We start from the raw sequence: 25,826 nt of genomic DNA, 5'->3' as shown, positions 1-25,826 counted from the left end.
GACGCAATCGCACAGCGCAATGATAAAATGTAAGCTAGACAAACAGCGACAAGTTCAAACATGTAACAATAGGCAACACTTGCTGCCCCTTGCTACCCGCCCCCTCAACACTTATAGTCTCTCAGCTACGAGTACGACTGTCATTACTTTCTGATCACCCCTCGTACAAATAGCAGGAGCATAATTAACAAAATTGATTTGCTGTGAGGTAAAGCATGCATAGAAAATTTCGATATTATAGCTATTACTGAATTCTGGATCAACATGGCTGATAAACATTTCCTTCCGGAAATCGAAATAGAAGGATATAAGTTTTTTTCATAAGGATAGGGTCGGCAGGAATGGGGGAGGTGTAGCACTTTTCGTTAAAAATACATTAAAATGTATTATCAACAATTCGATTAAGGAAGAGGACTGTACAGAAACTATTTGGGTAGAGATTATAGGCAAGAATAAGAAAGTTATTATTGGCGTCTTGTGTAGACCTCCTAACCTCAGCATTGAGCAGACTGATTCCCTGATTCATGAAATTCACAGAGCGTCCCAGTACAAAAACGTTGTAATCATGGGAGATTTTAACTATAGAAACATTGACTGGAAAACCTTAATAGATCATGAAGCGAAGAAATTCCTAGATATGGTGCAGGATAATTTCCTAAAACAAATGATTACCGATCCTACGAGGGGACAAAATACCCTGGACTTAATTCTAACAAATAATGAGCACCAAATTAGCAGCGTAATAGTGGGAGATAGTCTAGGCTTTAGCGATCATCAAGAAATAAGATTTAATGTTATTTGGGAAAAAATAAAAAGTATGAATAATGTTCAAGTACCAGACTTCAGGAAAGCAAACTTTGACAATATAAAAACCTATTTGAAATTGAATACGAAAAGCCAGGCGGACGTTTCAGACATTCTTGATTCTCGTCGCGGGGATGGTAGTCAGGTGTGGGTTATGGAGGTAATATGCATACCTTAGGTCAGGTCTGGGTCAAGGAGGGTAATACGCATACCTTAGGTCAGGTCAATTGGGGGCGAGGGCCCAACAGTCAGGTCAGTAATTTAAATGAAATGTATAACAATCTAACTGATCTAATCATTAATGCACAAAATACATTTATCCCCCTAAAGTCAATACGGAAAAATAGTAATACTCCCAAATGGATGACAGACAGATTGAAACATGAGATCGGAATGAAAAGAGGACTTTACGAAAAAATGAAAAACGGGGAATCACACCTTAGATCAAGATACAACGAAATGGCAAAGCTGGTTAAAAGGAATACACGTTCAGCGAAACGTAATTATGAAATCAAGGTTGCCAGTCAAGCAAAATCCAACCCAAAGGATTTCTTTCACCTCTATAGAACAAAAAATAAAGAAAGAATAGGACCAATTAAAACGATGAAAATGTCATGATTGAATCGGAAGAAAAAATGAGTGAGGAGTTTAAAAATTATTTTCTATGTCTTGCGACACTGCTTCTGACCCAGGGCGGTGGGCAGGGTGCAGGGATGACCCGTCATCCAGGAGGTGCTCAGATGAGAGGGAGGGTGGGAGGGGTGTGGAGTGTATTTAGGGATGAAATGGGTGGGAGTGTTTTTATGCCTTTCCCTTTTTGGCTACCTCCCTTGGAAGGGGGAAAAAGCCTTGGTAGCAGATTGACAGACTTAAAGCTACAAAATCTCCGGGTCCAGATGAAATTTTTCCAAGAATGCTTAAAGAGTGTAAATTTGAAATCTGCGACCAGTTAACTGAAATATTCAATAAATCGGTAGACACTGGTTCTGTTCCAACTGCTTGGAGGCAGGCAAACATTGTTCCTGTTTTTAAGAAGGGAGATAGATCGTCTATATGCAACTACAGGCTTGAATCAATAATAGTAAATAGACTCAGAGAACACATTGAAGGGCATAATTTAATTCGTGTTTCACAGCATGGTTTCTCCAAGGGTAAGTCATGTGTGACTAATCTTCTATCCTTTTACACTAAGGTATATAAGGCGTCAGACAACAATGAAAATTACGATGTTATTTACTTTGACTTTAGCAAAGTGTTCGACAAAGTGCCACACCAGAGACTACTAAATAAAATCAAAGCCCATGGCATAGGAGGAAAAGTGTTAGAATGGATTAGAGCTTGGATTAGTAACAGAAAACAGCGGGTCACCATAAATGGAATAAAATCTAGGTGGGGCAATGTTACTAGTGGGGTCCCCCAGGGCTCGGTTAAATAGATGAAGGGTTAAATAGTGATGTTAGTAAGTTTGCGGACGACACTAAAATAGGACGCCTAATTAGGTCAGGAGACGACGCCCAGATTCTGCAGGATGACCTTAATAAGCTGTTAACATGGTCGGTGAAATGGCAAATGAACTTCAATATCTCTAAGTGTAGCATGTTAAACGTAGGGTTACACAACCCCGAAAATAGATACAACTTAGATAACACGTTTTAGAAAAATCTGAGTGCGAGAGGGACTTGGGAGTTCTGGTGAGTCCGGACCTTAAAACCAGGAAGCAGTGTATTAGCTCCAGAAATAAAGCTAACAGAGCATTAGGCTTCATTGCTAGGACGGTAACGAATAGATGTGCAGAGGTAATTATTAAACTCTATCTAGCGATAGTTAGACCCATCCTTGACTATGCGGTACAGTTTTGGTCTCCGTCCTACAGAATGGACGTAAATTCACTAGAATCAGTACAGAGAAGAATGACCAAAATGATACAAGGACTCGGAAATTTGCCTTACGAAGAGAGGCTTAGGCACCTAAACTTAACGTATTTTCCGGCGTATAATGCGCAACTTTTTCCGTTGGAAGGGACTAAAAATGGGGGGTGCACGTTATCCGGTGGTGCGCATTATCTACGGCCTACGATAAAAATTCTGCGGCTGTGTGTGTAATTTTTTTCACAACGTGACGATGTTGGCCGTCACAAAGTCGGGACGGCACACTTCTCCGTGACGTTCTGTGAGAACAGCCATGGTGACATGAAAGAACACGCCAGCATGGGCTATATAAATTTTGTGTATAGGTAGGTATCTATCGAATCTTATTTTTCATGTTTAAATAGGCCTAAACATCATGAAACATGATCAATATTCATGATATTTGCCCATGTTCACAGCATCCTACTTTGAATTTTTATGTTGGCTTTGTTGCTTCACTTTAGGTATGGTACAAATTCCGTTGCGGCCGTTCATAACCTTGTGTCAAACACCTGACTACAACACCCTCTTTCGGGAGTTATATCAACTAAACGTCACCTCGATGAGAGACTGTCCTATTTCACCACTGTCATTGCAGGTTCAAAGCTAAAACGAAACAGTCTGTAGTTTGTTTCAGTATTAAATAAAAAATGGTAAAGACGAATTATTTCCTCAAGATATAAAATGAACATTTTCTGTAAAAATCCCGAAATCTTTCTGTATATTTTACTTCCAATAAACTTTTTTTTGGATCCTATTTCCTGCAAGCTATTTAAGCTACAAAGAAATAAGGGACCAACGCACAACATGAGTCATATACCGGTACAAGTAGTTCTGACTTTTTCTTAGTTGTGTCCTGATTGATGCCTAAACTGACACTTAATTTTGTGACAAATCAACAGATTTCCCAGCGGTGGCTCTAGCCAATGAAAAATACTTCTCCATGTAACCTTGTTCACATGATACTAAGTAATTAATCGTCGTTATTTCATTGGTTTATTTTTTACTAACATTAATTATCGTAGTCTATGCAAATATTTGGGATCTATAAAACAGCAGTGGTACCAACATCATGAACGTTGGCCGTTTTAGCTCACCCGGAGTATGCTAGATCAGGGCCGAGATTGACAGTTCTATTGCCAATCTAGCCTACACTAAACACCCTCTTGTGAGAGTTTGTTAAACTAAACATCACTTCAGTAAAGACACTTATGAACCGAAACATAGTTTGTTGCTGCATGGCAATAAAAATTTGTACAAAGTGATAAAAACTTATACACGGTGATAAAAACTTGTAAGATGAATTATTCCCTCAGGATAGTAAATTACAATTTTTCTGTAAAAATCCGAAATTTTTCATGTACATTTTGTATTCAATAAACTTTTCATGGCTCAAATTTCCCATAAAACAATGGACCAACGCAAGCAGGAGTCGCATACATGCAGTTCACGAGTTTTAGCCACCAGTGACTTTTCCTGGCATGCGCGTTATACGTCGGTGCGCGCCATCTGTGTACTGAGATAACGAAGTGCATGGGTGCGCATTATAACCCGATGCGCATTTTAAACCGGAAAATACGGTACACTCTCTGGAAAGACGCAGAGTGCAGGGTGATCTAATAGAGGTGTTCAAGTGGATCAAAGGCTATAACAAGGGTGATGCAAACAAGGTCATCATAATAAAACAACAGGGCAGGACTCTCAGTAATGGGTATAAACTGGACAAATTTAGATTTAAGAAGGAAATAGGCAAGAATTGGTTTACTAATAGGGTGGTCGATGAATGGAATAAACTTAGTAACCATGTAGTAAGCGCTGAAACTATCAGTTGTTTTAAAAAACGATTAGACAACTTTATGGATGGGGATGACAGGTGGTGATGGATACGGAGCTGCCTAGTGTAGGCCTTATGGTCTTTTGCAGTCTCCTTTATTTCTTATGTTCTTATGTTCAACCCCAAACGGCAACATACAACACATACAGAACACACAATGTCAACATATTACAACACAACATTGACGGTATTAACACAAAAAAACATGAACTCGAACACTTTCTTAAACAATACAACATACACATTGCAATTATACAAGAAACAAAATTAAAACACTCACACAAAATATCATTTCATAATTACACCACCATCAGACAAGACCGGACCGATGGCAATGGCAGTGGACTCATCACCCTGATCCACCACTCCATCTGTGTTGTGGACACAAGTGCCACAACCAAATTTCTCCTCCCTACCACAGATAACACTACAGAAATCCAATCCATTCGAAACCGTACAGGCAACAAATCAACACTGACAATAGTTAACATGTACATTCCCCACCAATCATCCCCCACAGTTCCAAACACCTTCAGGCCTCAATTTAGCCAACTAGCCTCAATCCCCAACCTGATCATGGGTGGTGACTTCAACGTCAAGTCGTCTGCCTTGTATAGCGACAACCCTGACACAGACAGAGGGCTTGATATAAAAACTCAGTTTGACACATTGACTATCTTGAACGACACACATAATCATACACATATCCCACACCAAGCCCTCTACACTCCCTCCTCTCCTGATATCACCTTCTGCTCCCCCTTCCTAACCCCAACAACATCATGGAGAGTGGTCGGAACCCTTGGTTCTGACCACCTTCCAATCATCATCACCACCAAAACAAGATGCACCCCAGTTGGCCACAGACACACATACACCAATTACAAGAGAGCTAACTGGGAAGCTTTTACTGAAGAGACAGAACAACATTTTGAAACACTTAACAGTACACCAATCACAAACATAAACAATGCTGTGCACACTTTTAATACAATCATACAAAACGCAGACAACAAAACATGAAATTTGTATCCTTAAGTGTAAGAGCAAGTCTCTACTTGACTATCATGAACAACACACCCCTGCCCACCTCGACATGAGAGGCACACAAACACTTGCTGCAGCCACCACAAACACATTACACCTGCTACACTACATAGCAGAACACCCACACACACCAAGAAACATTAACCACTTCAATACGGGACTTAAATCTCGCGGGCAGCAACCAATGCCAGACGTATGACGTAACGAAATAATATTCGCATCATAAAATATAGTAACCGCTTATATCGATCGTTCTCTCTTTCACCCGCGAATTTTGAAAACCACAGAGAATGGGATTCAGGGCGCATTTGGGAGAATGTAAAAACACAGGGGCGACTACAATAAATATAATCAAGACGCCGATATGGCAGCGTCGCGAATCCACTTGCTCCTCATGATGCCTACGTGTGCGGCACCGTATGGAAGGGGTTAAAACAACACCCAAAGACCTGTATCACACACAGATACTCTCTTCTCTTCCTCCACAACCACCAAATACCAGCCTCCGGAAACATATTCATAATCATATCACTCACCGCTCCATTAACACACTGAAAGACAACACACTGCTGCATGCCAGACCCCCTGATATCCACCCTTCTGAATCCTCTCTCCCACGAAAGGACAGAGTCCACTTGGCCAGATTGCAGTGCGGCCACCACCCAGCACTTCTAAGCTACCAGAAGAGGCTGGATGACCACATTGCGAACAGCTGCCCAGGATGTAACACTTCACCCCATACCATACATCACATAATGGAAGACTGCATTATACACAATCATGCACGCAAACAACACAACATACAATCTATAAAGGATTTGTGGGAAAACCCAGTTTTGGCTGTGGCATTCCTTAGGGAGACGGGACTGCTCAGACAGTCTAGGGAACGACAACAACAACAACAACTGAAGAAACATCTCAAGGGAATGAAATTTCACTCCAATTCTGAAGTGATCATTGCTACAGAGGCCTGGTTTGAGGCCCAACCTTCATCAGAGTTCTTTCTTCAGGGCTTAGAAAAACTGAAGGACCGTTGTAATAAGTGTGTGAATCTGAGAGGGGAATATGTTGAATAAAATCATAATTAACTGATCTTCCTGTATTTTCTTTTACCCAAAGACAGGAACTATTCAGCACCCCCTCATACACACACCAAAGGCTTTTTCCCACTTTATAAGGGAGGTTGAAATAAACATATCCACAGCAAGGACACTGAAATTTAACACAAGTAAATGCAAGGTAATGCACATAGGTAAAAATGACAGTAAGTACGATTACAAGTTATTTGGAAATTCGTTAACAAAAGTGGATAGTGAAAAAGATCTCGGCGTAATTATCAGTAACGACCTCAAATCATCCAAGCAATGTATTTCAGCCTCTGAGAAAGCAAATAAGATTCTGGGACTGATTGCGCGATCTTTTGATTTCAAAAGTCCATCACTCATTAACAAGCTATATAAATCGTTAGTTCGTCCACATTTAGAATATGCTGTTTCCGTATGGTCACCGAATCTCATTAAAAATATTGACAGACTGGAAAAAGTACAACGGCGAACCACAAAACTGATTCCAAATATCAAAAATAAATCATACGAAAATTGACTAAAACACATGAATCTGTTTTCCCTAAAAAAGCGTAGACTCAGAGGTGACTTGATACAGGTCTTTAAGATTTTAAAGGGAATTGACAACATCAAAAGTGACAAAATTTTTACATTGAATGAGAATCAGACAAGAAACAATGGTCTCAAACTGTCCAGAAATAGATTCAATTTGGAAGTAGGTAGAAACAACTTTGCCAACCGTGTAGTTAATGAATGGAATAAACTTCCTGCACAGGTAGTGCAATGTAGTTCAGTTTAAAGCTTTAAGAATCATTTAGATAAACACCTAAGTAAGATGCTGTAATGATTATAATTTATCTTATATTATTTGTTTTTGTTTTGTTATCATTTGTCTGTCTGATTTTCATTTATCATTAGTTATATGTCAATTTATTATTTACTATTTACCTGTTTGTTTATTATTTTAACTATACCTATGCATTCATTTATGTATTTTACTTGTTATTTATATTATTATAGTTTTTATTTATTATTTTATTATTAATTATTTTTTTTTTTTTTTTTTTTTTTTTTGCATCCGACCTAGATATGGATCAAAAGGTCTCCTGTCGGCATGCCCCGCCTTTGTAATCCTTTGTAAATCAACAACCCTCCCCACCCTCCATCCCCTCATGCAGAAAAGGAGAAGACGGGGAGAAATCCCTTCAGGCTGCATCAATTTATTTCTCAAACATACTCCCTCACATTAAATAACCTTACCAGCCAATCCACTTTCACTGTACCTCCTTTTTTCAGACATTCTGCATGACATCCATCCAACCCAGGTGCCTTACCTGCTCTTATCATCTTAACAACTGCCTTCATTTCATCTTCCCTTATTTCTCCTCCATTTTCCTCACACATCATGGTCATTTTCTTAGTGCTTCCTACTGCAACTACCTTTCCTTCCCTATCCTCCTTCACATTTAGCAACTCCCTAAAATACTCTGCCCATCTTCCTCTTACTGCCTTCTCTTCCATTATCATCTCTCCATCTGCACTTTTTCTTGTCTACTTGATTCACCTACTCTACCTCTCTTAATTTCCTTCAAAAATATAATTATATTACTTTCAAAATTTTCTGCCATACTCTTACCCCATTTCACATCTGCTCTCCTCTTTGCCTCCATTATCTTATGCTTTATTTCTCTTCTCTTTTCTTTGTACCTCTCATTATCATTCTCTCATTCTATTTTGTAACCAATCTGTGAAAGTTAGCTTCTTCTCTTCTACAATCTACTTTGCTTCCTCATCCCACCATTCACTACCCTTCCTTCTATTTCCTCCCATCCTCCTTGTTCCACACACCATCTTTGCACACCTTGTGACTCCCTCCTTGAACCATCCCCATTCCTCCTCCACTCCTAGTTCTACTCTATCCTTCACTCCCTCCTACTCCTCTCTCAGCTTCTTGTACTCCTTTTCTTTCTCATTTAAGCAGTTCACTTTAAGCACTCCCTACTTTCTGTCCTTTTCCTCTTTCTCCATCTATCCTCCCCTCTCAACTTACCTTCCATCAAAAAATGATCTGATATTCCCCTACTCTCTCTCCATTAAAGCCCTATCTACCACCCTTCCATCCACCCCCCTCTCCCATGTGCACTTACTGGTAAGCTTGACTTTCTTTCCCTAACACTATTTGATATCTCAACTCTCTTTATAGACACATCTCCACCATCAACTTTCCACTATGGTTTTTTTTCTAGAACTTCACACTTCCCAACCACTCCATCTATTGGTTCATTTCCTACCCTAGCATTAAGGTCTCCCAATACTACTACTGTACACCGACATCTCTCCCTAAACCCTCTATGCATTCATTTAAATCCATTCAAAATGCCTTCATTTCCTCTACACTCTTGTCACTACCCCATATATATTTATGAAGCCACTTAATGCTTCAATTTATCCTATCAAACACACAACAACTGGTTCTCCTCCCACTTCTTGCCATTCTCACTGCTAACCCCTGCCTAGCCCCCTCACATTTACCCCATCCACATAGACAGGAAGAATTACAAAGGCGGAGCATGCCAACAGAAGACCTTTTGGTCTATATCTAGGTTGGATGCGGAAAAAAAACAAACATATATATATATATATATATATATATATATATATATATATATATACATATATATATATATATATAATAAACAAATAAATGAATAAATAAAAAGTATAATAATGTAAATAATAAATAAAATACATAAATAAATGCATAGGTAGAGTTAAATAATAAACAGGTAAGTAGTAAATAATAATAAATTGACAACTAATAATAAATGAGAATCTAACAAATGATAAACAAACGGACAAATGATAACAAAACAAATAATATGGCATTACTTCTTTAGACATGTCCAATCATCTGAGTTGGCAAAAATATACTGTCAATATACTCAAAATGGAAGCATATCATGATTAATATACTAAAAGAGGAAGAAGTAAATGAAGAATAGAAAAAAATAATACTTACCTGAAGATCTTTAATGGCTTCATGAATATTTTTCAACTCATCTAATATAGATGAATTAGATTCTTGAAAAAACTTTTTATTCTGGTCTAAAAGAGATCTATTTAATGCCACATTCTCCCTAAAATTTTGAGCCATTGTTATAAATGTTTGGGTTAGGGCTTCATTTTGAACACGAAGGGAACTATTTTGTTCTTCAATGGTCCTCAAGGTCATCTCCTGAATCTTTGACAAATATCGCATTTGTGCATCCAATCGTTCTGGACTGGGGCGTGCCTCCTGGAAAAATGTAACACCAATGAAAAATTTCTTTCACATTTGAAATTATAGACTAATAATTTGATGTCACCTGGTTACAAAATGGGACAAGGGAGTCACATGGGAGGTACAAAGAAAGGAGAAGAGAAGTAGAGCACAAGGTACAGGAGGCAAGGAGAGCAGATGTGAGGTGGGGTGGGAGTATGACAGGTTTTGAAAGTAATAAAAAGATGTTTTGGAAAGAAATTAAGAGAGGCAGAGGAGGTGAGTCAGGTAGAGGGGAGAAGGTGGAAGGTGCAGCAGGAGAGATGATGGTGGAAGGTGGGGGGGGCAGTGGGGGGAAGATGGGCAGAGTGTTTTGGGAAGTTGCTGAATGTGGGGGAGGATAGGGAGGGAAGGATGGTTGTGGTGGTAAGTGCTGAGAAGGTGACTGTGGTGAGTGAGGAAGGTGGAAGAGAAATGGGAAAGGATGAGGTGGGGGCAGTTATTGGGATGATAAGAGCAGGTGGGGCACCTGGTCTGGATGGATGCCATGCAGAATGTCTACCCTTCCTTCTATTTCCTTCTGATCTTGTTCCACACACCATATTTGCACACCTTGTGACTCCCTTGAACCATCCACATTCCTCCACTTGTATTTTTACTCTATCTTTCACTCCCTCCCACTCCTCTCTCACTTCTTGTACTCCTCCTTTCCTCTCATAAAAATAACCCAAGGCATTCCCCTTAGACATCTACAAAAATCTGCCCCCAGTACGCCATAGTATCTCCAAGCATGGGTATATACCGTATTTTACAGCTTGCAAGACGCTGCATCTTGGAAGACGCACCCTAATATTTGAAAGAAACATCTAAGGAAAAAAGTCATTCTCATACAAGAACACATTCACCATATACCCGACCACTGTTATTTGGTGATTAGTAAATATACTATACATTTTTCATTGTCCAAGGGTGGTTTTATTTTCATAAAAATAAACTAAAAATTTTTAAAATATGTATGTACATACATACATACATATACCAAGGCTTTTTCTCCCTTACAAGGGAGGTAGCCAAAAAGGAAAGACATAAAATCATTCCCACCCATTCCATCCCTGAATACAATCCAAACCTCTCCACCCTCCCTCTTATCTTAGCACCTCCTGGATGACGGGTCATCCCTGCACCCTGTCCACTGTCAGAAGCAGTGTCGCAAGACACAGCACATCCACAGCAAAGCCGCTTCATTAAATCAGCAACACCCCCTCTCCATCCCCTCATGCATAAAAGGAGATGGGGAGAAATCCCCTCGGGCTTTGTCAAATTTTGCTCACACATACTCCTTCACCCCCACATCCATTCCACCTCATGCATCACAACATCATCTATATACAACCATTCTCCATTCACCCCTGTCTTCTGTCCTCTCCCGTCCTTCCTCAACAGACATTCCCCTCTTCCCCAAAGCCCCCTTCACCCCATCCATCCACCTCATCCTAGGACATCCCCTCATGTTCACTCCCTCCACATCTGCCTTCCAACCCTCCTTTACTAGTCTCTCTTCACTCATTCTTTCCATGTGTCCAAACCATCCCAATACTCTTTTATCAACTGTCATATTTTGTCATTGAACTTCGAATCGTTTGTTTGTTTACGCGTCATACTCTGTCTGTCTGTCTGGCTACGTCATTTGTTTTGAATGCGCGTCAAACTCGGTGAACTGTAGAGGAAGCTGACTAGCTACGTCGTCACATTCTGTCTGGGACCGGTTAGAGAAACAGTCGTGACTCTCCTCATAAGTTGCTTCCTTCCCTTTACTTGTTCAATTATGTGGTCTACTCATATGATGAGTCCTATATGTTCATTATATATATATATATATATATATATATATATATATATATATATATATATATATTGTGTGAACTATATATTGTGATGTATTTCCAGGTGTTCTAGTTGATTAAAGCTTGGGAGTAGCTACCAAGTCTTATTATTATGACAATTTAATCAACTAGAACACGCACAGAGGGCTTGATATAAAGACTCAGTTTGATTCATTGACTATCATGAACAACACACATAATCATACATAGAGTTTTGGACACTTGGAACAAACTGGACAATGAAATAGTATGCGCAAAAACCATTCATGAGTTTAAAAACAAACTAGACACTGCAAGATACAAAGGCGGGACAACACGAGCATAGCTCCCCTTCCCGCAAAATACAACTAGGTAAATACAACTAGGTAAATATCCCACACCAAGCCCTCTACACTCCCTCCTCTCCTGATATCACCTTTTGCTCCCCCTGCCTAACCCCAACAACATCATGGAGAGTGGTCGGAACCCTTGGTTCTGACCACCTTCCAATCATCACCACCAAAACAAGATGCACCCCAGTTGGCCACAGACGCACATACACCAATTACAAGAGAGCTAACTGGGAAGCCTTTACTGAAGAGACAGAACAACATTTTGAAACACTTAACAGTACACCAATCACAAACATAAACAATGCTGTGCACACTTTTAATACAGTCATACAAAACGCAGACAAGAGATACATCCCTAGAGGCAACAGAAAATCACACAACCCCAACTTCACACCAGAAATCCAAGGCCTCATCAGACAATGTGACACACTTAAACACGATACCCCCACACCTATCCCTCAAAACATAGCAGACCAAATACAAACACTAAACACTGTGATTGCCAACAAAATACATGAACAAAAAACACAAAATTGGCAAAACTTTATCAATACACTTGATCACAAAACAAACACCAGCAAATTGTACAAAACACTCAACAGCATTACACTATCCAACACTAACACTACACGCTCTCACGCAGCAATAATCACAACAACGGATAATCTACCCTCAAACAGACAACAAGCAAACGCACTCATACGTCATTTTGCACAAACAAGCCATCTCACTTCTCACCCTGACGACCGACGCACCATTCGACGTAAGAAAGACTTCCCCACAGACTCAGACTATACACCCTTCATAGACAGTCAGACAAAACTCATAATACATAATCTCAAGCACTCATCTGCCTGTGGCCCTGATAACATAAGCAACATCCACCTAAAACACATTGGACCACAAGGTATACACACACTCACAAACATTGCAAACTACAGCTATTCACACAACACTATACCCGACATCTGGAAACATGGTAAAATAATCACCATTCCAAAACCGAACAAAGACCCAACAATTCCAACATCGCACCCGCCCAATCACACTTCTCTGCACCCCCTCTAAAGTCATTGAACGCCTAATACTTCAACTTGTCACACCACATATTCCCCTTGCTGACTCACAACACGGTTTTAGGCCACTACACTCCACAAACACTCTTCTGACAAACCTCACACAAAGAATTTTAGATGGCATCAATTCAGATAGGCCCCACCACAGAACACTTCTTATAACATTGGACATTAGTAAAGCTTTTGATGCTATCCCCCACTACAACCTAACATATAAAATATATAACACAGACATGCACAATAACACCAAAAGATGGCTGGCAAATTATCTGGCAGGTAGGAATGCTTACGTGTCATATAATGGCCAATCATCACACATCAGAAACATTAAGAATGGAGTACCACAGGGCTCAGTTCTATCCCCCACACTATTTAATCTATACATGCATGACTTACCCACACCAGATACCTCAGAAATACAAATCTCTTCCTACGCAGACGACATAACAATCACATGCACACATTGTAACACAGACAAAGCTGCAGAAATAATCCAGCCATACCTTGATACACTCAACACATGGTTCATCACAAACAGACTCAAAATAGCTCCAACCAAATCTACAGCAACACTTCTCACCAACTGGACAAAAGAACACAAATACATACCTCATCTCTACATCAACAGCACTCTAATACCACACACAAACACACCAAAAATTCTTGGTGTAACATACGATACATCCATGTCTTTCAAACAACATATCACAAACATAAAAAACAAATGCACACATAGACTTAATGCACTTAAGTCAATCACTGGAACAACATTTGGACAAAACAAAGAAACTAATACAACAATATACAAACAATGCATACGCTCAGTGATGAATTATGCAAGTCCTGCATGGGCTCCTAATCTCAGTGAGACACACCACAACACCCTTCAAATCATACAAAACAAAGCCCTAAAAACAATTACAGGCTGCACAAATACAACACCTACAGACCATTTACACCATGAAACAAAAGTCCTCAAAGTCAAGGACCACCTCGACATGAGAGGCACACAAACACTTGCTGCAGCCACCACAAACACATCACACCCGCTACACTACATAGCAGAACACCCACACACACCAAGAAACATTAAAACAACACCCAAAGACCTTTATTACGCACAGATACTCTCTTCTCTTCCTCCACAACCACCAAATATCAGCCTCCGGAAACATATTCATAATCATATCACTCACCGCTCCATTAACACACTGAAAGACAACACACTGCTGCATGCCAGACCCCCTGATATCCACCCTTCTGAATCCTCTCTCCCACGAAAGGACAGAGTCCACTTGGCCAGACTGCGGTGCGGTCGCCACCCAGCACTTCTAAGCTACCAGAAGAGGCTGGATGACCACGTTGTGAACAGCTGCCCAGGATGTAACACTTCACCCCATACCATACAACACATAATGGAAGACTGCATTATACACAATCATGCACGCAAACAACACAACATACACTCTATAAAGGATTTGTGGGAAAACCCAGTTTCGGCTGTGGCTTTCCTTGGGGAGACGGGACTGCTTGGACAGACAGTCTAGGGAACGACAACAACAACACAAACAACAACTAGAACACGAGGAGAATTATCAAAGCCGGCTCATCTGGATCTGGACCCCAGCTCCTCAACTGCAGCGTGAGAGTGGAAGCACTGGTATAAAACCTTCTCCAATTTCATACAAGAGTGTGGAGAAAATGCACCTGACAAACTAAGAACTCTTGTGAACTGTGTTAGTCATAATGTTTATGAATACATTGAGGAATGTACTAATTATGATTCAGCTATTTCTGTTCTACAGAAATTGGATGTAAAGACACCCAACGAAATATTCGCTAGGCATTTACTCGCAACTCGTCAACAAAAGCCCGGTGAATCCTTAGATGAGTTTTTGAGAGAACTATGTAAGTTAGGTAAGGATTGTAACCTAAAGGCAGTTAGTGCTGAACAGTACAAGGAAGAGTTAATTAGGGATGCCTTTATTAATGGTCTAACCTCGCCTTTGATTCGCCAACGACTCTTGGAAAACAAGACTTTAGATTTACAGGCTGCTTATGATCAAGCTTATTCTTTAGACTAAGCTCAACGCAATGCCAACTTTTACAGTCCCCTAACTCCTCAGTTTGTGCACAGCGCCGCTGTGATGACCCCTGATCGTACTCAGACTTGGGATGAGACTGTGAAGAATAAACCTATGTCTAAGGATTGTGTGATGACTGCTGAAGATCCGGTATTGGCAGCTACCCTGTCCATGAAGAGTAGGTGTTACTTCTGTGGAGGACTACGCCATAAACGTATTACTTGTCCCGCTCGAAATGCTACTTGTAATAAGTGTGGTAAGCAAGGTCATTTCACTCGTAAGTGCACGTCCAAGGTGCCGGCTCCTTCAGGTAAGACCCCTACAGCTACTATGTTTGACTCTTCCCAACCTTTGGTCCTTGCCACCATCTCTGGTACCACTTTCCCTCAGAGCCTCCATCTAGTGGCCACCTCGACAACTATCAATGGACGAAAGTTATCGGCACTTGTCGATTCCTGCAGTGATGACAGTTACATAGACGAGGAAATTGCATGGGACTTGAAACTTCTAATACATTGAACAGGTAAAGATGTCATTTTAGCTCAGAAGTCATTACACACTAACTCTCATGGTTGTCGTAGTTGACTTAACGCTACATCTTAATGGACAAACTTATCCTTCCACTCGTCTTGTACTGATGAAAGATTTGTGCTGTGGGTTACTGCTTGGTCAGGATTTCCAAAAACAGCACCAGAGTACAGTCATTGAATAAGGTGGACCAAAACTTACGCTCAAGTTACCCGATAATGACTCGTATTGTTCTCTGGCGGCTGCTGCTGTAGATGAGCCTTCTCTTTTTCAACATTTGTCACCTAACTGTAAGCCCATAGTCACTAAGTCAAGATGACAGAGAATTCATTGAAATGGAAATAAAGTCTACTTGCTGAGGGTATTATTGAGAGTAGCTTATCCCCATGGAGGGCCCAAGTTGTTGTAGTGAAGGACCCAATGAGTCAACATAAGCAAAGGATGTGTGTGGATTACTCACAAACTGTGAATTTATACACAGAGCTAGACGTTTATCCATTGCCAAGAATAGACACTATGGTGAATGAACTATCAACATACCATGTGTTCTCAACTTTTGACTTAAAAAGCGCATATCACCAAATTCCGCTGAAAGAATCGGACAAGAAATACACAGCCTTTGAGGCCAATGGACACCTACATCAATTTTGTAGGGTTCCATTCGGAGTGACAAATGGAGAAGCTGTCTTTCAACGAACCATGAATAAGCTTGTGAAAGAAGAAAACTTACAATGTGCATTTCCATATCTTGACAATATAACTATCGCTGGCCGCACTCAAGAAGAATATGATCGTAATGTACAACACTTTCTTGAAGTCATCCATGACAGAAATTTAACCCTCAATACCTCTAAAACTATTAAGTCTGTTCGCTCCATTAATATCCTTGGTTACTGTGTAGGAAATGGATTATAAAACCTGATCCCAAGAGGCTTCGACCACTACAAGAACTCCCACCCCCCACAAGTTGGGGATCTTTAAAGGGAGCACTGGGTATGTTTGCTTACTATGCCAAATGGATACAAGATTTTTCAACCAAAGTAAGACCATTAGCAAGTGCAAAGAAGTTTCCTTTAGATAAAGAAGCTCTACAGGCTTTCAGTCTGCTCAAGTTAGAACTTGAAAGAACTACATTATACTCTGTGGATGAAAACTTGCCCTTTGAAGTCGAATGTGATGCTTCCGAAGAAGCTATTTCGGCTGTGCTTAACCAGGGTGGGAGAGCAGTAGCTTTCATGTCTAGGACTCTACAAGGAAGCGAAACACGTTATCACATTGTAGAAAAGGAGGCCATGGCTATAATTGAAGCTGTCCATAAATGGGGCCACTTCCTTCCTAGACAACATTTCGATCTTATTACTGACCAGCGTTCGGTAGCCTTTATGTTCGACAACAGGAAACTCACAAAGATCAAGAATACCAAGATCCAGGAGTGGCGGATGGAACTCACTGCCTTCAGTTATACCATACATTATCGTTCTGGTAAAGAGAATGTGGTTCCAGATGCCTTCTCTCGAGCCTTCTGTTGTTCTACTGTCTCTGCGTCTTCTACTCTCACTGAACTACATGAGGGTCTATGTCATCCAGGAGTGACTTGTTTATTGCACTTTGTGAGATCTAAAAAACCCCTCTTCCACTGAAGATGTCAGGAAAGTTTGTACTTCTTGCAAGATTTGTGCAGAGGTAAAGCCAAGATTCTATAGACCTCAAGAAGGAACACTCATCAAGGCTACTCGGCCTATGGAGAGGTTAAACATCGACTTCAAAGGAGGGACCTCTCCCAACCGCCTCACGTAATCCCTATATACTAATTGTTGTAGATAAATACTCCCATTTCCCCTTTGCTTTTCCATGTCACAATATGAATACGACAACTGTGATCAAATGCCTGGAACAGGTATTTAGCCTATGTGGGATGCCAAATTATATTCATTCTGATCTAGGAACATCGTTCATGTCCAAGGATCTTAAAACCTACCTCTTACAAAAAGGAGTTGCTATGAGTCGAAGTACCCCATATCACCCTATCGGCAATGGACAAGTGGAACGGCTCAACGGGATTATATGGAAGGCAATCCAGCTGGCCCTGAAGTCGCGGGACCTACCCGATCAACATTGGGAATTGGTACTTACTGATGTACTGCACTCTCTTAGATCCCTTCTGTCTACATCTACAAATGTCACACCCCACAAACGTTTCTTTGGTTTTCCACGTCGTTCTTCCTCTGGAAGCTCTCTACCTTCATGGCTAATGACACCAGGTCCAGTGTTATTAAGATTTGTTAGGGCAAACAAAAATGAACCTTTGGTTGATCAAGTCGAACTTCTGGATGTTAATCCAACTTGTGCTAATATTAGACATCAGGATGGACAGGAGTCAACAGTTTCTGTCCACGACTTGGCTCCTTATCCCAAAAGACAGGTCAGCTACTCTCCTGCTGGAAATCTGGAACCATTGTCTACCTCGTCACAAGAGGCTGTACATACTACTATACTCCCTGACGTTCCAGAGAACATTGAATTTCATCAAGAGGCTGACATAGAGACGAATGCCTCAACACCTCTAGTACTGAGGTCACCCCGTGTGTCTAAGGCTCCAGACAGATACGGATGGGATTGATACCTATAGAATACCTCGTCTTTTTCTTTTTAGGAGGGGAGAGTGTCATATTTTGTCATTGAACTTCGAATCGTTTGTTTGTTTACTCGTCATACTCTGTCTGTCTCTCTGGCTACATCGTTTATTTTGGTTGCGCGTCATACTCGGTGAACTGTAGAGGAAGCTGACTAGCTACGTCGTCGCATTCTGTCTGGGACCGGTTAGAGAAACAGTTGTGACTCTCCTCATAAGTTGCTTCCTTCCCTTTACTTGTTCAATTATGTGGTCTACTCATATGATGAGTCCTATATGTTCATTATATATATATATATATATATATATATATATATATATATATATATATATATATATTGTGTAAACTATATATTGTAATGTATTTCCAGGTTTTCTAGTTGATTAAAGCTTGGGAGTAGCTACCAAGTCTTATTATTATGACATCAACCCTATCTCCCAACTCCTTTTCTGCCTGTTCTCCTCCTCACCTCCTCATTTCTCACTCCGTCTAGCCTAGTAACCCCCATCATACTTCTAAGACACCCCATCACAAACACATTCAAACTCCTTCTCTCTTCCTCTCTTCTGTTCCATGTTTCTGCCCCTTACAGTGCTGTTGGCACAATCACTTCTACCGGTATGTGAATGGTAAACTTAAAACCAAACAGGAACTAGTGAAACTTTGCCAAGGAAATATAGAATACACAGAAGAATTAGAGATGGCCGAAGTCATGAACAACCACTTTAAATCTGTCTTTACCAGAGAGAAAATACAAAATTGGGACGTAGATAATAACAAACATTCTCCCTACATGAGGGAATTTACAACATCACAAAAAGAAATATCAGAACATCTGTCAAAACTGGACGACAGAAAATCACATGGCCCGGATGGAATTGCAAATTGGATTCTAAAAGAATGCAAAGAAGAGCTAACGGACAAAATACACATCATAATAAATAGCTCACTCAAGGAAGGAAAGATACCTAATGACTGGAAAAATGCTAATATTGTACCAATATATAAAGGAGGAAACAAGGAAGAACCCACCAACTATAGGCCAGTATCACTAACAAGCACTATAGCCAAAATTACTGAAGTACATGAGACTTACCATAGGTTAGTTGAGATGTGCTTCTAGTTTTATGAAGCAAATCAATTCTGCTGAAGGGTAAGCATTCATATGAGATATGCTCTGCCCAGCCGGTCCGTCAGTCTTTGAATAATACAAGCACCCACATGATAACCTGGAACTTATTTTGTAATGAAGAGATTCCCAGTTGGTTACATGAAAGGGGAGGAGAGGAGGGCATATGAATGCTTACCCTTCAGCAGAATTGATTTGCTTCATAAAACTAGAAGCACATCTCAACTAACCTACGGTAAGTCTCATGTACTTCAATAATTTTATATCAGCAAATCACAATTCTGCTGAGGGTTCGCAAAACATATGAGGTTTTGAAGACATGTGGGTGTCGTGCCTCAGTAGTTTGTGTGCTCAAGCTAATTCAGTACTGCATCTTGGAATGGGTCTCCTTCCTGTACAATTTCCTTGTTGTAGTGTTTGGGAAAGGTCGATTCTCTTGACCATCCAGCTTTGGACATGATGTGGCGTATAGGTACGAACATGCATCTAGCTTGAGAGGCAGCAGCCGAGCGGACACTGCTCGCTGTGTATTTGATAGAGTCAATTCCAGAGATAGTAAGTGCATGCTTGATCCATCTTGCAATTGTGTCTCTTGATACCGGTTTGTGCGGTTTGATGAAGCTTATGAGGAGTCTTCCGTCCTTCTTCCCTGTCTCGTCTCGGAGGTGTTCCGTTTTTTCCAGATATGTGCGCAAAGTCCTGCACACACACAAACTTTCGTCCTTAGTGTAGGGAAAGAACTTCACAAACTGAATGTTAAATCCAGGGCGACATTGTTTAATGTTGTCCCCTAACCAGACTGAAATAGCTTCTTTCTTTATGCTTATATTCTTGAGTACTAGTAAGTGTAGGGTCTGAACTCTGGCAGCTTGTGTAAGTGCCATCAGCATTACTAGTTTGAGTGTAAGTTCTTTCAGTGGGAGAGACTGTAATGGTTCCAACTGTTTCAGTTTTGTTAATACAGGTTTGAGATCCCAGATGTCCTTATATCTAGGCATTGAAGGCCTCAGATTGAAAACTCCCCTCATTAACCTGATGACTAGGGGATGGTTGCCTGCCCTGCAACCGTCCACAACTATCCCCAGCGAGGATAGGGCCCCCCTCGCCGTGTTAATACTATTGTAACCCACACCTCTGTGGAAAGTTTCTGTTAAGAAGTTTATGACGTCAGTTACAGTGGGAGTAGTGGGATTGATGTCCAGTCTATGACAAAATTGTGCCCACCTGTTGATATGTGATCTGTATTGTTTGCTAGTTCCAGGTTTCCATGATGCCAAGATAAGTTCCGTACCTTTTTCAGGTATGCCTCGTTCTCGCAGGCTTAGACAGGCCATCAATCTGGTATGGGACATGATGGGATGTTCTTCCGTCGACATGGGCCACACCAGCACTTTCTTTTTCCTCATTATGATTCTTGGATCTTCTATGAGCAGTCTGAGTAATGCTCCCATCCAGGGCTGAGAAGTCCAAAATGGAACTATCATCCAACCTCTGGCTCCTTCTGCTCTTAACTTCTGTAGGCATCTAGCGATCAGGGAGAAAGGGGGGGAAATGTAGATGAGACCTAATGTTGCCCAATTAAGGTTGAATGCATCACAATAATTTGATTCTGGGTCTGGCCTCCAGGAGCAAAACTGAGGCACTTGTTTGTTCAACCTAGATGCAAATAGATCAATGTTGGGTGTGCCAAAAATTATGCTTAATTTTCTAAAAAAAAATTCTCATTCAACTTCCATTCATGTCTGTCATTGAAGTTCCTGGATGCTGTATCAGCCAAAATATTATCACTCCCGGGAAAGTAGGAGCATGTGATCCAGGCATCATTGTTTAGACACCAGGTCCAAATATCAGAGGAGACATTGTTACATGTTACCGATTTAGTGCCTCCCATTTCATTGATGTAGTTAACTGCTGTAGTGTTGTCACAGAAAACTTTGATGTGCTTTCCTCTGACTTCATTTGCAAAAGATTTTAATGTAAGGAGCACAGCTATGAGTTCACGGGCATTAATATGAAGCTTCTTTTCCTCTATCGTCCATCTACCATTGACTGACTGATGATTTATGCAGCCACCCCAACCTAAGTCTGAAGCATCTGAGTATAAGACAATTTCAGAAGTTGGGTGAATTATTCGTCTATGTTGGGTCTCAACATGTTTGATCCACCAAGTCAGGTCAGTTTTCATTTCATTAGTGATCAACATTTTATCCTCAAAGTTCCCATAACTCCGCAATGCTGTAATCTTTGCTGATTCAAGGTGACGATAGTGTAACTTTCCAAGTTCCACAGCTGGGAGGGCAGCAACTAGAGGCCCGATCACCCTGGCTACTTCTCTGATTTTGTCACTAGTTTTAGCTATTAGTTGTTTACATCCAAGTAGAATTCTTTCTTTCCTACGTATTGGTAAGGTAACAATCATTTTGTCCGAGTCAATGACATTGCCAAGGTATTCGATACTTTTAGTGGGTTCTAGCACAGATTTTGCAACGTTAATGCAGAAGCCCATTTTCGTGAGTAATTCAATGGTAGAATTAATGCAATCATAGCATCCAGAAAGCGAAGCACTGCACATGAGTGTCATCAATAAAGCTGGTGATGGTAAAGCCATTTCTCTTAAAGTAGCAAAGATAGGTTTCATGAGTTTGGTAAAAATTCTGGGTCCTTCTGAGATTCCATTTGGGAGACAGGTGAACTGATAGACTTTGCCATGCCACTGAAAACAAAGGAATTTTTGCTGCTCTTCCGCTATTCTAATAGAGTAGTAGGCATGTTTAAGATCCACAGATGCCATATAGTCCCCTTTATTTATCAGTCTGATAGCTTGTTCAAAGTTCTCCATTTTGAAATGGATATAGGGAATGTGGTTGTTTAATTTTTCTAGATTGAGTACCATCCTATAATTTCCATCTTATTTCTTTTTCAAAAATACCGGGGAAATGATCTGATCTGCCCTTCTCTTTGTTTCTTTTAAAACTTTAAGCTCCAATAGTTTCGAAATTTCTTGTGATAGAATCATTTGTTCCGCCAGGCTAAAATTATATTCCACATTCTCAAAACACAAGTAACCAATATCATTGACATTAATATTCAGGTGACAATGTTCGACTATGTCTAGAATATATGCATCACTAGTGATTTTTTGCCACTCATGCACAAATCTGTGAAGGGAACCTGCCACAAAGTTGGTACTTGCCTGGTTTATTGTCAGGGAGTGCTGCGTCCCCTGCCTTTGGAGTTTTTTTAATCCAAGGCCTGCCGAGCGTAGTAAGGCCTCTGGTCTCCCCTATGTCCTAGCCTCCGCTGTCCATAGGGTTGAAATCTTGTGTGTCCTTTAAACTGTGTTCTTGTCTTCCCACTTCCAAACTTCCATGCGCCTGGCTTCCAAGATGGAAAGGGGGATTTGGTTGTGATTTTGCTTTTGAGTTTTTCCCCCTCTTCGATTTGTCTCGCGGATTGCGAGAGGTCATCCCCAAACAGAAAGCGAGACATGGGCACTTTGTCAGAGCATAGGTGCGAGTACTTTTGGTTAATTTCCCGTTTGATGTTAAAACGGCGAGCCAAGTTATTACAGTAGTTGGCATGACCTAACAGTGCTAGAGCACCATTGATCATGCCCACCTCATGGGCCACCACAGCGTTACCTTCATCCTCGGCCACTTTGTCAAGCACCGAAAGTGACTTGATGATGATGGAAGCTGCCTTGGTTATATCTTTATTGACTTCCTTCATGCGTAAGTCTGCTTTTTTAGCGTCCTGTTTTAGCGCCTCCAAAATTTGCACATTGCACTCAATTGGGGATAAAGCAGGGCAATTACAGGGCCTCTTGGTACTCTCATCCTCCGCAATTTCTTTATAGGTGTCCTCCCTCATGCCGTGGTCAAATATTTGATTGACCATGTCCGCCACATGTTTGGCAACATCTCCGGAGACTTCTTCAACTGGGCCAAAAGCTTTAGAGGACTGCATCAAAATACTGCCGGTGGGGAAATCTACATGCAACTCACCTTCTTCACTGCTGCTTCCGTCGGAGATAAAACCCGAAAAGTTACCTGGAGAGGGCATAACAGGCCCTGCTTCCTTCCTGGTTGAACTAGTGCCCAGTCTGACATCGTTGTGGGTTTCCGGCCTCTACGAAACATCTTGCCGCCTCTCCGCTTTTAGTTGATCCATATCACTCCTTAGTTCAGCGATGGCTTGCAGTACTGTGTGCCAAGGGGCTGAGGAGTCGTCATGTACTTGAAAAGCAGTACGTGACGTGGAGCCGGCGGGGGCCGGGGGAGGGGGGGTTGCCATGTCTTCCAGACTTCGATGCGTAGCGCCAACGCAAGAAATTCTATCCCGATGGGAAGTACTGTTGCTTTACCTGGTTGATTTATGCTTGTATTTGCGAGAATGTTGGCTTGCTTCTCCGTGAGAGGAGGCGCCCGACTTCCTGCTAGCATGGGTATGCGATTCGTCGGAAGACGACATGGCGGTTGTGACCGATGGAGTCGTATGCACGTTGTCGTATTTACGTGATGATTTGGTGAGTTTCATCAAAACTCAAAATGAGAGCGTTGTAAACGCTTATTAGATGGTTAAATGAGCGTCGTAAACGCTATTATTAAATTGCAAATTGAGCGTCGTAAACGCTACTATTAAATTGCAAATTGAGCGTTGTAAACGCTATTAAATTGCAAATTGAGCGTCATAAACGCTATTATTAAATTGCAAATTGAGCGTCGTAAACGCTATTATTTAATTGCAAATTGAGCATCATAAATGCTATTATTAAATTGCAAATTGAGCGTCGTAAACACTCGAATGTCAGGACAAGCACAAGTAAGCAAGGATACGGTTGAAATCTACGTGTGACAGAGTAAACAATCTTGACGACCGTTCGGAGCAGCAGCGCGTGAACAACTGACAGACCGGCTGGGCGGAGCATATCTCATATGTTTTGCGAACCCTCAGCAGAATTGTGATTTCCTGATATAAAATTTGTGAGAAAATCATCAAGAATAGATGGGTAAATCATCTGGAAGATAACAACATATTAAACCCAAGACAATACGGGTTCAGACAAGGTAGATCATGCACCACGAACTTAATATGCTTCTACTCAAGACTAATAGACATAGTGCAAGAAAGGAATGGATGGGCTGATTGTGCATTCCTAGACTTGCAAAAAGCATTTGACGAAGTACCACACAGAAAATTACTAAAAAAAAATGGAACACAAAGGAGGAATTCAAGGGAACCTACTAAAATGGATGGAGGACTTCCTGACTGGTAGAAAGATGAGAGTAGTACTCAGAGAAAAATATTCAGATTGGAAAGAGATGATCAGTGGAGTACCGCAAGGATCTGTACTGGCACCAATAATGTTTGCTATCTATATGAATGATATGGACGAGGGTCTAAACTGTTACATGAGCTTCTTTGCTGATGACGCCAAACTGTTAAGGAAAGTAGAAACTGATAAGGACTGTGAAGCATTACAAGAAGACCTGAATAGGGTATGGAACTGGAGTCAGAAATGGGAAGTGGATTTCAATACTAAGAAGTGTAGCATAATGGAGTTTGGAAAAAGCAAAAACAGAGTCAGAAATGGGAAGTGGATTTTAATACTAAGAAGTGTAGCATAATGGAGTTTGGAAAAAGCAAAAACAGAGTATCAAGAGAATATACAATTGGAACAAAGGAAGTAAAGAAAGTAGGATCCGAAAAAGACTTGGGAGTAATTATCACAAACGACTTGTCCTATGATATACATATTAACAAAATTGGCGGGGAAACTTACAACTTGCTAAGATCAATAAAAGTGGCATTTGCTTACTTGGACGAAGACATGCTAAAAAAAATTTTAGTTACATTGATAAGGCCTAGACTAGAGTATGCGGCGACATTGTGGTCCCCCAGTACCAAAAAGAACATAAAGAAAATAGAAAGAATTCAAAGAGCTGCTACAAAAATGGCACCTGCACTTGCAAACCTATCCTACGAGGAGAGATTGGCTAAACTGGAGCTACCGACACTGAAGCAAAGAAGAGAGAGAGGAGACCTACTGACCATCTACAGAATCATGAAAGGCACAGTGATACTCGATAGACAAGAACTACTAAACTGGGACAAGAGAAACACAAGAGGACATGGAAAGAAATTAAGAAAACATAGCTATAGAAGAGAACTGAAGAAAAACAGTTTTCCACATAGAGTTTTGGACACTTGGAACAAACTGGATAATGAAATAGTATGCGCAAAAAC

General features: G+C 40.8%; 2 protein-coding genes across 16 annotated transcripts in view; both read right to left on the bottom strand.

Annotated features, from left to right (window-relative positions):
- LOC143036396 (E3 SUMO-protein ligase RanBP2-like) overlaps positions 1 to 25,826 on the bottom strand; it is a 381,916-nt gene that overhangs the window by 286,649 nt on the left and 69,441 nt on the right. For all 15 annotated transcript variants that reach the window (XR_012967350.1, XM_076203706.1, XM_076203712.1 and 12 more), the window contains exon 13: positions 9,676 to 9,951. Coding sequence is in view for 14 of the 15 variants with exons in the window: in XM_076203706.1 (XP_076059821.1) it covers positions 9,676 to 9,951 (276 nt within the window). In the remaining variant the exon portion in view is untranslated. The remainder of the gene's footprint in view (positions 1 to 9,675; positions 9,952 to 25,826) is intronic.
- LOC143036397 (uncharacterized) lies at positions 22,819 to 23,831 on the bottom strand. The gene has a single exon (XM_076203720.1). The coding sequence runs from the start codon at positions 23,640 to 23,642 to the stop codon at positions 22,821 to 22,823; it is 822 nt and encodes a 273-aa protein (XP_076059835.1). The 5' UTR covers positions 23,643 to 23,831; the 3' UTR covers positions 22,819 to 22,820.

The sequence above is a fragment of the Oratosquilla oratoria genome, chromosome 20, assembly GCF_046742065.1.
Source record: "Oratosquilla oratoria isolate Oo_2021 chromosome 20, ASM4674206v1, whole genome shotgun sequence".
Taxonomy (NCBI): domain Eukaryota; kingdom Metazoa; phylum Arthropoda; class Malacostraca; order Stomatopoda; family Squillidae; genus Oratosquilla; species Oratosquilla oratoria.
This window is presented reverse-complemented; position numbering and strand designations above follow the sequence as displayed.